The sequence below is a fragment of the Panthera pardus genome, unplaced genomic scaffold, assembly GCF_024362965.1.
Source record: "Panthera pardus isolate Hobbes unplaced genomic scaffold, ASM2436296v1 HiC_scaffold_6, whole genome shotgun sequence".
NCBI lineage: Eukaryota > Metazoa > Chordata > Mammalia > Carnivora > Felidae > Panthera > Panthera pardus.
Window position 1 is genome coordinate 17,023,806 of NW_026526991.1, and position 17,749 is coordinate 17,041,554.

Genomic DNA, 17,749 nt, shown 5'->3' on the forward strand with positions numbered 1-17,749 from the left:
AAACTGGTTTAAGAGTCTAAATAAGCTATGGTAAAATATTATTTTTATCAGGAAAATGAAAGTTACTTTGTTTTCCATTTTATTTTTATACTTTTTTAAAAAGATTTTTAAATAGGGGTGCATGGGTGGCTCAGTTGGTTAGGAGCCCGACTTCGGCTCAGGTCATGATCTCATGGTTCGTGGGTTCGAGCCCCACATTGGGCTCTGTGCTGACAGCTCAGAGCCTGGAGACTGCTTCGTATTCTGTGTCTCCTTCTCTCTCTGCCCCTCCCCTGTCCGTACTCTTTCTCTCTTTCAAAACTAAATAAACATTTAAAAAAATTTTTTTTAAATACTCTACACCAAATGTGAGACTCGAACCCACAACCCCGATATCAAGAGTTGCATGTTCCACCAAATGAGTCAGCCAGGTGCCCCTGCTCTCCATTTTAAACCAACAATTTTTTTGACCACGAAGCAGTTAGATAAATCCGAAGTTTTTTATTTTCGTTAATACTTTAAAATTCTTAAAAAGAATTTCAAAAAGCTAATGTCTCATGGCTTCATTATAAAAAATGGGAAAATACAATATAAAGTATAACATTTAGGGGTGCCTAATATTAAAAAATATTAAAATATTAAAAAATACTTAAAAAACTAAAGTATAAACACTTATGGAAACCAGTAACGAAGGAAATGTCCTGAGAACAAGCAACGGAAGAAATTTTTAAAAAGCTTCCTTATGATAATCATTAAAAAGAAAAAAAAAAAATCACAAAATTCATTGCTCTAAAGGTAATGAAATCAATCATCTTTTCTGGTCTACCATGAAGTTCTAAATACTGGCCAGACATGTATCTTATTTTTAAATAAGAGTAGTTAATATAAGAAATTATATAAAATTTTTCATAATTTTATCAAACCTGCATATGGTTTACATTGTGAACTTTACTCATTTTTCTCTCTCCCTCCATGTAATACTGCTAGATGAAAATTTAAAATGTTAGTGTTTATAATATGGATTCCAGTAAAACAAGAAGGGATATACTACACTGCATATCTGAATTATTTCTGTTACACAAATACATCTTTAAATACAGAATATTTGGTCATAGCTCTCCAAATAACTCAATAAAATATCACTAGTTAAGCTGCCAGAAGTGCGCTACCATTAGCAGCATTCAATATTCAAACCCACTTTGTATCTGCATTCTTCTAATAAACAGAACTTTACACTCAAAATCTGCTATTCACTAAAGTCAAGTATTTTTCCCAAATCCCTAGTCTGAATTTCTATATAAAACTTAGGGATTAAAGACCAATTTAGCATAACAGTGATACTGAAAAGTTCCTTCATTCTAGACAATGATTCATAAATAATAATTTATATTACTACTTACACATAACATGAATATATAATATAAATGAAAGCCTGCTTCAATCCAGAAAGTTTTTCCAAACACTGAAAAACTTAAAACATGTATTTGGAATGCAATCTCAAATATGACGTTACCTCATTTAAGATTTCCATAATTTCTTTGTCATAGCAATCCAGAAGTATTTCGTGGGACTCTAAATGTCTTGCATGCATCATAGCAGGTACACAGTCACGTAAAGCACTGAACATGTACTAAGAAGAAAATCAGAATGTTCACGAATGTAGAAAAACCAGAGCTCTAATTAAAAAATAGCACAAAGGAAAAAATATATATATCACAAAAGTTAATTATCTATCTTTGAAGACAAAACCTCAGTCTGAAGGTTAATTTTTTTCACACATGCCTGTCTTACTTTCCTAAATAAGAAGAGCCAGATTTTATTCTCTAAAGCATATATATTAAATCAACAAAAAATTCACATTCACTTATCCTTTCTTGCCTTGAACATTCAAATATTTATTTCCAAAAGAAATAGAAAGATCTGAGTAACATATTCCTTGCTGACAAGTAAATGTCAGCCTATTGTGACATCAACTAATATCCAAGTGAAATGAGAATGATTAGGAATACGAGTAAAAGAGTTAAATATATTGATATTCATTAGCATTTATATCAAATTTAACTACAGACTGTATAAATGCTCATTAAATATGGATAGTATTGTAAAAACATTAGCAATTATATTATTCTTCACTTACGTGTAATCTGGCTGCATCAACGGCATTTTCATATACATCATCTAGATAAATTGGAAAGACAGCTCGATGCCAGTATAAAAAACAACAGTCACATTGTGTTTGGACTCTACAATGTAAAGTAGTAATTAGTGGTAGCAAAATCAAAGCACTCCCCCACCAAAATAATGAAAGGAACAACATTACACATCACAATGGTAAGAGCTCAGTTTTACCCATTTTTGTATCCCCTACATCACTTAACCCAAAATTAGTAGAGAAAAGCCACAAAATACTTTCTAAATTGAACATGGGTAACAAAACTCCCCTATATCAGACACTGTCAGAATTCTGCACGCAGGCTAAAGCATACTTGAAAAACGACACACATAACTCTTAAGATAGAGTTTAATTTTTCAATACTACTTGATAGGACTGAGCTTACAATACTTGCATCACATATGTACCATTTTACCGGTCTCAAAGTTGAAAAGCAGAACCTTTTAAAAAATTGTGACCAAAAAAACAGTTACACTTAACCTGCCTATAATCCTTGCCAAGTGACTATTTCACACCATTTTGGGGCAACAAAATGTTACACTAAATATCTTATAATGAAGAAGGAGAAGATAGAAAGTTAAATGCTAGTACCTACACTTAAAGTCTCAGCTTCTTAGAACAACATAATATTGTTATAAATATGAGCTTTAAATGAAAAACTGTGCTATAACCTTAATTCACCTGGGAATCAAAATTCAGAAGACCCATTTTCCCTTCAAGAAACATATTGCTTCCTCAATAAAAAGAAAACAATAAAGTCACAAATGGCTACAAAAATAAGCCCAAAACTAAGTCATTTTAGTGAATTAATTCCAATTCATGTCAAAATAAAACTACAGAAAACTATGTGACATGAATCTCTCAGAGATGAAACTTTGTTATGAAGCAGCAATTTTATAAGTCCACTAGGAGACTCATCACAGCAATCACAATATGCATCGGGGTCTAGCAGGTGCTCCATGGGTGATACCGTGTTTTCTCTGGGAGTTCTTCCAGAAGCTATTTCCTTACTACAGAAGCAAAGGTAAAGAAATACGATCCCCGGTCACAGACTCACTTTGGTCACGCTAAAGGAGTGACAAGAGGAACTAATGGTCTACCTGGGTTATATTTCTTCTCTTGCTATGCTAAAAAGAAAACTGATGTTTCTATCAGCCTTATCTTTGGAGCATCGTTACATATCCCTACTTACCTTTCTCTAAGTTCACTGATAAGATCCAGCTTTTTCATGACTACTTGCAGTGGAAAGAGTTCTTCATCTTTAAATGTTTTCTATCAGGGAGGGGAAAGAATGACAGAGAAGTTGCAGTCAAAGTAAGAACAGGTTTCTTGGGTCAGTAAGAAGGAAAATGTGAAATCTCCAATTTCAGTTTCCTTCCATAACAGCAATAATTTACCATTTGTGTGCCAACACTTAGTGCTAAGGAAACAATAAGTCGTCGTTGCTTTGTGCTTGGTCCATTTAGAGTGTTTTCAGCCAACACTAGAGCAGAGAGTACATCAAGACGCTGTTCGCTATATTTTTTGTCAGAAATTACTCTTTTCTAAAAGACAAAAGAAGAGAAAACAAGAAATAACAGTTTTATTTCTGAAGCAATAACAAAGACTCACAAGAAAAACTTCGTGGTAATCTTTTCCATGATTCAATTTAAGAGAGCTTAGACAAATGCTTCCCTTGATCAGCTTTTTCTGACATTATGTGCTTTATTTGTGTAACATTACCATTTAATGCTGACAGGGACAGCAAATGCAGTAAGCATATTTTTAAATTTCTATATTAGGCTTTTTGAAAGGCAGTTCAAGATGGCAACATAGGCCAGAGTCTAAAATTTCCATATTAATTTAATAAATTATTCTTTAAAAAAGAGGCATATTTTAAAACTACACAATGTCATTTTTTAAAATGTTTATTTTGAGAGAGAGAGCACAAGCGGGGGAGGGGCAGAGAGGCAGAGAGAGAGACAGAGAGAGAGAGGGGGAGAGGGAGAGGGAGGGAGAGGCAGAGAGAGAGGGAGACAGAGAGAGAGAGAGAGAAAGAGAAGGAATCTCAAGCAGACTCCACACACTGCCCGTGCACAGCTTGAAGCAGGGCTCAATCTCACAAACCATGAGATCATGACCTGAGCCTAAATCAAGAGTCAGATCCTTAACCAACTGAGCCACCCAGCCGTTCCCACAATGTCATTTTTTAACAGAGGAGTGTTAATGTATTCCATGCTGCAAGTTCAGAGTTAACCCTGATTGCTCTAAGTAACAATCATAAAATAACATGGAGAAAAAGGACCAAGAAATATTATGTTTGAAGGAATGGAGTAAACAGACTAAACTAAAAAAACACATATAAGGGCACCTGGGTGGCTCAGTCCATTAAGCGTCCAACTCTGGATTTCAGCTCAGGTCATGATCTCATGGTTCGTGAGTTCAAGCCCTGTATTGGGCTCTGCGCTGACAGCGTGGAGTCTACTTGGGATTCTCTCTCTCCCTCTGTCTCTCTGCCTCTCCCCCACTCATGCTCACTGTCTCAAAAAGAAATAAACTTAAAATATATGCTTAAAAATAAAAAACACACATAAAACAACAGGAGAGCAAACTAAAAAGATAATTATGCTGAATATACAATAACCTTCATACCTTGGCTACAGAAATAGAATTAAGAGCCTGATGTTGAAGGTGCTGTGTTATATGTGAAACCGAATCAGCCACAACCATGCTTCTTCTGTAGAACATATGCTCTATAGCCTAAAAAGAACCACAAGTAATGCTGTGAAAATCAACTTAAAACTTTTAGGCAAAATCACAGAATATCTTTAAGACCTTGGGCTAGGTAAGGAATTTGCAAATGGGATCCAAAAGAATTATTATATAAGATCGGTAAATTCAATTATATTAAGAATTTCTGTTCATCAAAAGCCACTATTCTCTCTCAAGAATAAACATTAAAAAAAAAAAATCTGGCATCATCTTGAAAAGCTGAACATGTAAGTAACACACAACCCAGCAATCCGCTGGTAGACACAAAACTTAGCAAACCTCTGGCACAACTACACCAAGAAACAGATACAAGAACAGTAACACTGTATATAGTAGCAACAACTGGAAATCACCCAAAGTCCATCTACAGGAAAGCTACACAGCAATGAAAATGAAGGAACCATAGCTACTCATCCCAGCATGGAAAAGTTCAAATACAAAATTCTAGGGGCACCTGGGTGGCTCAGTCAGTTGAGCCTCCAACTTCGGATCAGGTCATGATCTCACAGTCTGTGAGTTTGAGCCCCACGATGGGCTCTGTGCTGGCAGCTCAGGGCCTGGAGCCTGCTTCAGACTCTGTGTCTCCCTCTCTCTCTGACCCTCCCCCATTCATGCTCTGTCTCTGTCTCAAAAATAAACAAACATTAAAAAAAAAAAAACTAAAAACCACCGTGATAAATTCCAATATTAATTCTAGTATTAAAAAAAAAATTCTGAGTTTAAAAAAGTAAAGAAGTACATAAAGTATTACTTCATTAATATAAACTTCAAGAGCATACATGACTAAATGATGAATGGTTTACAGATTCATCTATATATGGTAAACTAAAAAGAAAACCAACGGAATGAGAAGCATAAAATGCAGGACTGGTTTCCTCTGAGGGAGCAGGGTAAGATGTAATCACAGAGCACAACACAGGGGGTTTCTGAAAATATCAATATTTCTTAAATGGGATAGTGGGTTTTTGTCTATTATTTCTTAAAATTATGCTTATGAAATATATGCATATACACACATTTCTGTATTTACAGTTCATTAAAAAATGTAATATCTTTTAAAAAGGCTGAAAATTTCCAAAAGATTTTATTTCCTAAGCAAATCTAAAGGCATTAGCAGAAATTTACTAGAAAATTTTAATTTCAATTTTTATAAAAGGTTAAGTGGGCTCTCCTGCCTACAAAGGGTTTTTATTGTTTTTACTTAGAGTATGCTAAAAACATTATCGTATTTCCAGAAGTATTCAAATCACAAGATTACAGCACTTTCCCTAAACTGCAAAATAATTAGCCTCATGTTGACTAGCCTCATGTGCATCTGAACACTACAAAATGGATGTCTTTTTTTTTTTTAGTACAGTTGATACACAATGTTACATTAGTATCAGGTGTACAACTAGTGATTTGACAAATTGATACATTATGCTCTCTTCACTACAGGTGTAGCTATCAACTGTCCCATTACATTGCTATTGCAGCATCACTGACTGTATTCTTTATGCTGTGCCTTTATTCCTGTGACTTATTCATTCCATAACTGGAAGCCTGTACCACTCTCTCCCCTTCATCCATTTTACACAATCCCCCAAACCCCTCCTCTGGCAATCATCAGTTTGTTCCTTGTATTATTTATAGGTCTGATTCTGCTTTCTGTTTATTTTTTTAAAATTCCACTTATGAGTAGAATTATATGGTAGTTATCTGTTTGACTTATTTCACATTAATACCCTCTAGGTCCATTCATACTGGCTCAAATGGCACAATCTCATCCTTTTTATGGCTGTATAATATTCCATTACGTGTACACCACATCCTCTTTAACCATTTGTCTATTGATGGACATTTAGGTTGTTTCCACACATTGGCTATTATAAATAATGCTGCGATAAACACAGGAGGCATGTTCTTTTCAAATTAGTTTTTTCACTTTCTTTGGGCAAATACACAGTACTGAAATTACTGGATCATATGGTGTTTCTATTTTTAACTTTTTGAGGAACCTCCATACTGTCTTCCACAGTGGCTGTACCAATTTACATTCCCACCAACAATGCATGAGGGTTCCTTTCTCTTCACATCCTCACCGACACTTGTTACGTCTAGTCATTTTGATATCAGCCATTCTAACTGGTGGGTATCTCATCGCGGTTTTGATTTGCAGTTTCCTGACGATGAGTGATGCGGAGGATCTTTTCAAGTGCCTACTGGCCATCTGTATGTCTTCTTTGGAGAAATGTCTATTCAGGTTCTCTGCCCATGTTTTAATTGGATTATGTTTTTGGTGTTGAGTTGTATAAGTTCTTTATATATATTGTGGCTATTAACCCCTTATTGGATATATGATTAGCAAATATCTTCACCCACTCAATCAGTTGTCTTCTTGTTTTGTTGATGATTTCCTTTGTTGTGCAAAAGCTTTTTATTTTGATGTATGATGTAGTCCCAATAGTTCATTTTTGCTTTTGTTTCCCTTGCCTTAGAGGACATATCTACGAAATATTGTTATGGCTGATGTCAGAGAAATTACTTGTCTGTGCTCTCTTCAGAATTTTTATGGTTTCAGGTCTCACACTTAGGTCTTTAACCCATTTTGATTTTGTTTTTGTGTATAGCATTAGAAAGTGGTCCAGTTTCATTCTTTATACGTAGCTGTCCAGTTTTCCCGGCACCATTTATTAGAGTATGTTCCCCACTATATATTCTTGCCTCCTTCATCAAAACTAACCATATATTTGTGGGTTTATTTCTGGGGTCCCTATTTGTTCCACTGATCTATGCACCAATTTTTGTACCACGTCATATTCTTTTATAATTCAGGCAACATGCTTAAAACTTCCATGAGCAAAACTTTACTAATACTTAAGTTAACCTTCTCATTCCCTTCTTCTCTCAATACATGCTAATTTTAATAAAGTTTAAATATATTGGCCATTCATAAAGTTATTCAGAAATTACTTTCAATGGCTAGTTTCCTTAGCCACGTGAGAGATAAGTACACTTTCCCACAATTATTTATTCTGATAATCAAGAAGTCAAATATTACAAGATCACCATAATTTAAGCACAGGTTAATTCTCAATTATAATGGCAAGGTAAAATAATCTTAAACCTACCTTGAGAAGTTCAACAAGCCTGCATAATGCCTTAACTGAGGTTTTGGTCATTGGCTTTTGCATTGACATGTAGAGATTCATTGTGGTTTTAATAATGGTACTAATACTGTATGCATATAAGAAGCCCTATAAAAAAATAAAACAATGATTATAATCACAAGGAAAAGTTTCATTTCTTCAACATTTCATTCTCTATGTAACAATTATTCCCCAACTTGCCAATAACTATTTTAAAGTCTGCTCTTAAGATTTTGAAATATTCTTCCTCACGCAATGTTACACAATGGTGAAGCTTCAAAGCAACCCCTAAAGGTGTATTTAACCTATTACATACCATAAGTTTAGTACTGCTGAAATTAAAGTATAAAATCACAGTTAAAGAATCTCCCCATTAAAAAAACAAACAAACCCTTCAGAGAAATGATCTGAATGTCCAGAAGCTATCTATTCATCCTTATCTTACCTGCAAGACAAGAGTTTAAAGACTCCTATCTGCTACAGACAAATGCTAAGGACCCTAAGGAACCAGGAACTGAAAAATAAGGAGTATGAGAGCTGCTGTCTGGCCAATACAGATACTGAAAGGTATTTCTCAGTTCCAAGCCAATTCCCCCTTTCCTTTTCACCCGGACCAATCCCCACTGTTCATCTGCTACCATGTCCCCTGCCTATGTTGGTCCCAATCAGACCTTCTCTCCTTCCAGCCCAATAAGAACATATTCTCTCCTACTCTTCTATTCACAAAGGAAGAACAAAGGTCTTGTGAGGTTTAAAAAAGATTTTTAGTGCTAGTAAACCCAGGGAAATGGGATGGAATAAGAAAACAGGAAAAGAAAAAGGATATTACCTTATATATTTTCATGTAGATCCAAAAAAACCACATAGAAACATCATAATAAAGATTCTTTGGGTTTACAAAAGGACAAAAAAAGATACATGTACAGTTTTAGGATGAACCTAAATTATACTATTATGGATCTATTCAAGGAACTGGGGCAGAAGCCATATGCTAGTGATTCTCAACTTTTTTTCTAGTCCTCTATCATATGTGAGAGATAAAGTACTCTCCTATCAGTGTAACAGTGGCTCAGTAAAGAAGTGATACTTAGTGGGTGGGAGAGGGGATTTTCTCTGAACCAATTATATCTCTGTGATAAAGAGATGTGCAAAGTTAATAGAATAAGAAATGAGAGAGAAGGCAGCATCCTAAGAAAGGTGACAAAGCTTGGGGAATACACACAGGAAAGAGCTAGAAGTCTTAACCTGTCAGCTACAGAACTATCACACCAGATTCTGCCCTAGTGCAGCACCATGAAAAGTTTAAAAGCAGAAACAAAGAACAGCAAAAGTATAACTCTAAGCCAGGCATAAAAAGGGGAGTTTCTTTGTTGAGGGGGAACAGGGGTGAAAGAATTCATGGGTCTCCAGATGGTCATTAACTTGTGAAACATATATATAAAGGACGTATTTTAAAAATCTAAATGGGGAGAGGAGAGGTTTAGGGTCTGTTTTTGTTAATGGAAGAATAAATAATCTGGACTAACCTCTGTACAAAGAACAAGCAAATCTGGGCAAAACATTTTTTTAATCTCTCAGGAGGCATCAAAGAGCTATTAAGAAGATAAGGAAATATAAAGCCAAAATCTGGGAGAAGAAAGAAACCCAGAGAAGTGAGCCTGGCATTTGAGGCTGCTTCCTTAAGAAGCATCTGCCAGTTCCAAAAGAGAATAGAGACAGAAGCCAAATGTTACCTTTCAGCATCTCCCAGAAAGGAGAGGGGAATAAAAACAGGAGTTCGTGGCCCATCAAAGAGGAAAGGAGGTCCTATAAACCTAGGTTCTGGATTGGGATCCTGAAAAACTACCCCCTAAAAAGTAAGGATGAACTCAAAAAACTAGCCATCATAGGATTTAGGTCCCATTTCAAATCATCTCAATCCATGACTAGGTTGAGGTGATCTGGGTTGTTAGTTGTCCCAGACTAGCTGTTTATCAAAAGTAAAAATTATTAAGTCCTCTCTGGAAAAAGAAAAACAATATCCAGATCTTCAAATTATAGCCACAGTTTTTCATATACAATGTGCGCATTATTAAAAATAACCAGGCAAAGAGATAATAAGACATATCAAAAAACAAGAGAAACATAGATAACAGAAACATCCAGATAATGAAATTACTAGACATAGGCTTAAAAATAATTCTGCTACGTTGAAGGAAAAGAAACAAAATTTTTTCAGAAAAAGAAATGGAAACTATAAAAAAAGCTAAAAAGTAAAATAAGTAAAATTAAGAGTTCAGTAGATAGGCTTAACGAGAGAGAGAGAGAGAGAGAGAGAGAGAGAGAATAAAACAGAAATAGTACTTGAAGAGTTAGTGGCTGAGAATTTTCCACAAATTCCAGAAGCTCTACAAATCCCAAGCAGCACTGACACAAAGAAAACTACACCTAGGTACATTAAAGCAATATTGCTAAAAACCAAAAAGTAGATCTTACAAGCAATTAAAGACTCACATTCAGAAACCAAGAAAACTGACAGCTAACTTCTCAACAAAAATAAAAGCCAGAAGACAATAAGTTGGGGAGGGAGGTGAGGGATCCTGCTAACCCAGAATTCTCTACATAGCAAAAATGCTTTTGAAAACAAAGTTGAGGGGTGCCTGGGTGGCTCAGTGGGTTAAGCAGCCAACTCTGGATTTCGGCTCAGATCATGATTTCAGTTTGTGAGTTCAAGCACCACATCGCTCTCTGTGCTCACAGTGCAGAGCCTGCTTCAGATCCTGTCTCCCTCTCTTTGCCTCTGCACCCACTCTCTCTCCCAAAAATAAATAAATGTTAAAAAACAAAAATGAAGTTGAAATAAAGACATATTCAGACCAAAAAAATAGTGATAATTCATCAACAGAAGGACACTGTAAATGAATTCCACAAACAGAAGAATGAAGAGGGGCACCTGGGTGGCTCAGTCGGTTAAGCGTCCGACTTTGGCTCAGGTCATAATCTCACAATCCGTGAGTTCAAGCCCTGTGTTGGGCTCTGTGCTGACAGCTTGGAGCCTGGAGCCTGCTTAGGATTCTATGTCTCCCTCCTCTCTGCCCCGTCCCAGCTCATGCTCTACTTCTCTGTCTCACTCTCAAAAATAAATAAACGATAAAATATATATGTATACAAATACATATATATATATACATACACACACACATACATATGTATATACATACACATACACATATATATACATGTATATATGTATATGTATATATATGTGTATGTGTATGTATATATATATATATATATAAGAAGAATGAAGAGACGCAGAAGAACGGAAAGCAACAGAACAGGTAAATATATGGATAAATCTAAATGGACCAGGACTATAAAGAAAACAGCAGCAATAATAATGCCTCGAGAAGTTTAATATATAAAATGAATCAAAATAAACAACAACATCAGAAGTGAGACGGTAGATACAGAGAATTACGGTGGTTTAAGATCCTCACACTGTCTAGAAAGAGATAAAACTACTCATTTATTTTGGAGTTGAAGGTTAAATGATGCACTTAAAATCTCTAGAGTAACCACTAAAAAAACCCAGTAAAAGGATACAGAATTAACAACATAATAAAGGGAGAAATAAAATGATGAATTAATTCAAAAGAGAGCAAGAAAGGAAAGCAAAAGGGACACAGAACAAGTGAGATCAATAGAAAGCAACTAGTCAGGTACTAGTTTTAAATCCAAATACATCAGCAATGACATAGAGAAAATAATAAAAAAAGACAACTAGACTGGGGAAAAATTTATGCTGCTTACACACTGCTTACACACAGGAGACACACATTAAATATAAGGAGTCAAACAAGTTGCAAGTCAAATGATGAAAAAAGACATACTATGTAGACCTTAACTAAAAGAGAACTGGTATAGCTATATTACTATTATACACACAAGACTTAAGACAGAGCATTACTAGAAATAAAAGGGATATTTCATAACAACAGGTTCAATTCATCAGGAATAAATAATAATTCTTAAATGTTATGCACTCACTTGGTTTTAAAACATATAAAACAAAAACAAAGGGTAAACAGACAAATCCACCATGCTAGTGGGAGATTCTAACCCAATTCTGTCGTAACTGACACAATATGTAAACAAAATCATTAACAAACATAACCTACTTGACATATACAGAACACTACAACCAATAAATGCAAGTTACATATTCTTTTCAAGTGTACATGAAATGTTTACCAAAGTTGACCATAGGCTGGGCCATAATGCAAATCTCAACAAATTTAAAAATAGCAAAATTATTTTAGTACTTCTAGAAATCAATAATAAAAGATAACTAGGAAATCCTCTTATCTTTACAAACTAAAACATATCTTCAAAATAACCCACAGATCAAAAAAGAAATCACAATAAAATTTCTTATATATTTCAAACTAAATAATGGAAATGCAACATATCAAAACTTATGGGATACAGCAAAAAAAGTCATGCTTTGAAGAGAATACAGAGATTTAAATGCACGTATTAGAAAATCTAAATTAGTCACACAGATCTAAACATAATCAAATCAATTTCAGTTTTTAAAAACAAAAACATATCGTACCCCTTCCAGTTTTTTCAAAGTGTAAGTTCTATACATTGAATTAACAAAGAAATGACCCCCAAAATATTCTAAGTAAGAAGATGCAACTACCTGTATAAAAACATTACATCTATTGGTGAGGTCTTCAGCAAATTTATCCATTCTCTGCTCTTTAGATAAAATAGATTCCATTTTCATCATCCATGAGCTCACAAAGACGTAGTAAGACTGTACATCTCTAAAAAAGGAAAATATTGGGGTTACTCAGCACAGGAAATAAAATTTACTTCCATTTCTTTGAACTGGTTGGGATAAAATATTTCCTTGCAGGAGCCACCTTTCTGGTTTTCAAATTACAGACATCCTACATACATATATAATTTACTCATTCAACAAATGTTCATGCCTATATAGGCCAGACACTGTTTCTCAGTACTAAAAATAAAAGTTAGCAGTAAACAAAATAGATAAAAATCCCTACCACAATAAAGTTTACATTCTTTGAAGAAAGGAGAGTTGTGTAACAAAGAAATCAATAATTAAGATCTGTAAGATGTTAGATATGTGCTATGGAAAAGATGCAGCAGAGAGAAAAAAAGAGACAGAGACTTGGAGGGCAGGTACAATTTTAATTACAGTGATCAAGGCAGGCTCACTGAAATTATGATTTTGAGCCAAGATTTGAAGAAGATGAATGAGTAATCTATGTAAATATATGAGAAGAGAATTCTAGGAAAGTAAATAACAAACGCAAACGTCTGGCATGTTCAAGTAATAAAAAGAAGTCAGTATGGCTGGAGCTCAGAGAACAGGGATGAGAACATAAAAGGAAATCAGAGAAGTACAAAGGTGGGGGTTGGGGGGCAGGAAGGGTGGGGAGTAGAACAGGATTTGTGTATGACCTTGTAGAGAGGGCTTCAATGGAAAGCCACCAAAGCATTTGAGCAGAGTGACTTTATCTAACTTTGCAGGGGACCAAAATCACCTTGGCTGAGATGCTGAAAATAAACTGTAAAGGGGACAAGTGGGGTAACAGAAAAACGACTCAGGCAGCTACCACGATAATGCAGAAGGGGATGACAACTTGAACCAGAAGGGAAGGCTGGAAGTGGTCAGAATCTGGATATAAAAGCTACACTGATTGAACGCTTCCTATGTGCCAGCCACTGTTCTAATCACTGTACGCAAAGTAACTCATTTAATCCTCACATAACCTTATGATCTAGAAGAGGAAACTGATACACAGAGAAGTTAAGTAACGTGCCCAAGATCATAACTGGTAAAAAGCCAACCCAAGATAAAAGCCCAAATCTAGGAAGCTTTCCTATCCAGGAAAGACTAAATCTACTGATTTAATTCTCCGCTGCAAGCCAATTACAAACACTGAATCACTCTATCAATGTATCTCAAATGGCTCAAAATGGAAACTTTTAGCCCAGAAGCTATTTAATATACACTTCTTTTTTATTTTAAAGGTTTAGTGTGGAAAAACAAACAATTCCCCTTTGTGGGATCTGATGTTACCAACTCTTTAGAGACTTCCTCCAGTCAGAGAAACATCCCATTACTGCCAGTCAGAATGAACTAGAGGATAGCACTCCGGGCAAGGGACTGCAGAGACTCACCTGACCGAAATCTGAACCCCACAGTGAGGTCACTGGTCAGCCATACTGCCAAAGAGTCTGACAATGTCAAGAACTCAGTCTGAAGAGGGATTACACCAAAATTTTTCATAACTGTCTTTTAAAGAGGTAAAACCCTAGCATCAAATCTAAGAAAAATTTCTTGCTGAGCCAGGATTCCATTAAACAAATGACACCAACAGCTGTACTTTTTGGCTTTGCCTCAAATGGTGCTAACATTATTTGACTTGTGGATTATTTGACTTAAAAATGTGAAACACGGAGAATGAGCAGGGTCCTAGGGCAATGCCTCCTTTTGAGGAAGCTGTGATCAGTATTCAGCAGGGATACAAGTATAGGAGGGAAGAGAAAGGTCATAAGCCAAGACAGAAGGAAGAGGCCTAGATTATAGAGCCCTCCTTGACAGTAATCAAACCAGTAACCTTATGAAGAAGGCTAATAACACAGTCAAGGGCACTCACTCAGTTTTAGATCAGACTATGCAGGATAAAGCAGAGATTATCCATTACTCCACCCATCACTCCTACATTCAAACACTAGATGATATTCCTCTCTTATGAAAATGAAAATGAAGCTGTTTCAAGTTTTAAAAAACAAGTTTTTGACAAATGGAGTCCAAAAATAGCCAAGGGTCCTGTCAGATGGTCAGCTTCACTTCAAAGTACAAACAGGAAAAACACTAAGGAAAAAAAAAATCTGTCCCAATATAAATCACCAAATGGCGGTAACACTTCTATGTCAACAGAGGTTTGAAATGAAGGTTCAGAGCTCTATCCTCTGAAGTCAGTATTTCCAGTGTCAAAATGGTTTTGAATGAAAAGCAAAATGCAGCAACCTACAAACCTTGGACCCCAGGCAGGAATGTGGCTGGGACACTCGGCCAGCTGAAGTCTAGTGCATACTGGGCGGGGGGCAGGGAAACCGTCCCCCACTGTTTCCTCATTATCTAATAACTCTGGAACCTAACTGGGACAGCTCTTGTTCACTCCCTCAATTTTTCCTAAAACACTGGATAAAACTCAGGCTAGTCACACTGTCTCCCCTCTCCTGGGTTTCATTTTAGTGAATTTTAGGTTTGTTTGGGATAACTGCAAGGAGAATGAAAAAGACACTATCCCCTTCAGCTCCCTGGAGCTCTATGGTAACTGTGTATCTTTGGAATCAAAGAATTTAGAAACATAAAATGTTATCATGGGGGGGAGGGGGTCTTTGAAAGTCAACTTATTCAATCTTCTACCTGATAAGCCTCACTTCCTACAGCATCTTGGACTGAGGTCATCTATACTTTACCTACACAGCTCTAGTAAAAGAGTGCATTACCTCTCAGGACAGCCTCCAGGACTTGGTAGCAGAGGCTCTTCAGCAGGACTGGTATGGGCTTGCACACTAGCACACCTAGCTCTCTGACCTGGCAAAGTTCATTTCTCTAAGCCTCATTCTCCTTATCTAAAAATGGGATAAAAATAGTACTGTCGAGTAGCAGTTAACAGCTTATGCTCTAGAGTTGGGACTGCCCAGCTCTGCCACCTACTAGCTGTTTAAATTTGGGCAAGTTCAATCTCTCTGTATTTCAATTTTCTCACCTACAAAATGGCCATAATTACAGTATCTACCTCATAGGATTCTCTCATGATTAAAGGAGATGATAAATGTGAAGTTCCTGGAACAGTTTAGTTATTGGCTTACAGAAAGCACTGGGTTAATATTGGTTGTTACCTTTATTATTTCCCACATGAGAAGACTATTACAGGGTTTGCATAAGACAAAGTGTCTAAAGCCTTTAGCATAATGCCTGCTACTAAGAGCTCAATCATGTTGGCGATTTTGGATCTCTGGAGCCACAGAGATCAAGTCTGTTCCCTCTTCAACCTGAATGCCCCTCAAATATTTAAGGAGCTCACCACATCATTTCTCAGATTTCTCTTTTAAAGGTCAAACTATGTAGAGATTCTTCAAAAGGCATGGTTGTCAGGTCTTCTGACATATCCTGATCAGCTGCATTTAGGGTTGCTGCATTTTGTGTCCCTCTTAAAAATGTGACACCACTGGACACCAACTACGATCTGACCAATAAAAATTCAATGAAACTACCAATTCACATGGCCTAGATATTATAAGTACCATTTCCCATAATCTGGATATAGTTATTAACATAATCCGAGTATGTATTGGCATTTTTAGCAACTGCATCACACTATTCAAGAATATTAAGATGGGAATGCAAGCTGGTGCAGCCACTCTGGAAAACAGAATGGAGGCTCCTCAAAAAACTAAACAGAGAACTACCCTACGACCCAGCAACTGTACTACTGGGTATTTATCCAAGGGATGCAGGGGTGCTGTTTCAAAGGGACACATGCACCCCCATGTTTATAGCAGCACTATCAACAATAGCCAAAGTATGGAAAGAGCCCAAATGTCCATCGATGGATGAATGGATAAAGAAGATGTGGTCTATATATACAATGGAGTATTACTCGGCAATCAAAAAGAATGAAATCTTGCCATTTGCAACTACATGATTGGAACTGGAGGGTATTACGTGAAGTGAAATCAGTCAAAGACAAATATCATATGACTTCACTCATATGAGGACTTTAAGAGACAAAACAGATGAACACAAGGGAAGGGAAACAAAAATAATACAAAAACAGGGAGGGGGACAAAACAGAAGAGACTCATAAATATGGAGAACAAACTGAGGGTTACTGGAGGGGTTGTGGGAGGGGGGAATGGGCTAAATGGGTAAGGGGCACTAAGGAATCTACTCCTGAAATCATTGTTGCACTATATGCTAATTTGGATGTAAATTAAAAAATATATATATATAGATATAGATATAGATATAAAGCTTCTGATAATTAAGATATCCACACACCTTAATTAATACTATTAACCTAATCCCTGTGTCTCCATCTTATTGAATTCACAGCTTTAACTCCAAACTATGTCTTTTTCCCTCCTCAGTTCTGTTTTAGAAGATAGGAGGAAGCTCTGAAATTTACGTTATGTGTAGTCCTGCCTGAATTGAGTAACTGTCATTTTCCATGGACTTGAACCACCAGACTTGAGAGTACTAAGAGATGCTTTAGGGGACTCCTATATTCCTGATGTACTCCTTCCCCCATTCTGCAGTAGTGGTCCAATTTCCCCTTGACAGTCAAGATCGAAAGAAAATGAATAAATATCCCTATTATCTTCTTTTTTTTTTTTTATTTTTTTTTTTCAATGTTTTTTATTTATTTTTGGGACAGAGAGAGACAGAGCATGAACGGGGGAGGGGCAGAGAGAGAGGGAGACACAGAATCGGAAACAGGCTCCAGGCTCCGAGCCATCAGCCCAGAGCCTGACGCGGGGCTCGAACTCACGGACCGCGAGATCGTGACCTGGCTGAAGTCGGACGCTTAACCGACTGCGCCACCCAGGCGCCCCATCCCTATTATCTTCTAATCATATCACAAATAAAAACTGTGTCCAGCACAGAGCCAGTGGCACAGTC

At 36.3% G+C, this 17,749-nt stretch overlaps 1 protein-coding gene across 3 annotated transcripts in view; it reads right to left on the minus strand.

The window, feature by feature from the left end:
- Positions 1-17,749, minus strand: part of WASHC4 (WASH complex subunit 4) — a 59,837-nt gene that overhangs the window by 24,062 nt on the left and 18,026 nt on the right. For 2 of the 3 annotated variants that reach the window (XM_019446656.2, XM_019446655.2), the window contains exons 14-20: positions 12,719-12,845; positions 8,014-8,139; positions 4,784-4,891; positions 3,550-3,696; positions 3,345-3,424; positions 2,117-2,222; positions 1,493-1,609 (exon numbers count right to left, since the gene is read on the minus strand). In XM_019446656.2, coding sequence (XP_019302201.1) covers positions 1,493-1,609; positions 2,117-2,222; positions 3,345-3,424; positions 3,550-3,696; positions 4,784-4,891; positions 8,014-8,139; positions 12,719-12,845 — 811 coding nt within the window. The remainder of the gene's footprint in view (positions 1-1,492; positions 1,610-2,116; positions 2,223-3,344; positions 3,425-3,549; positions 3,697-4,783; positions 4,892-8,013; positions 8,140-12,718; positions 12,846-17,749) is intronic. The other variant, XM_053894713.1, reaches the window with a different exon arrangement.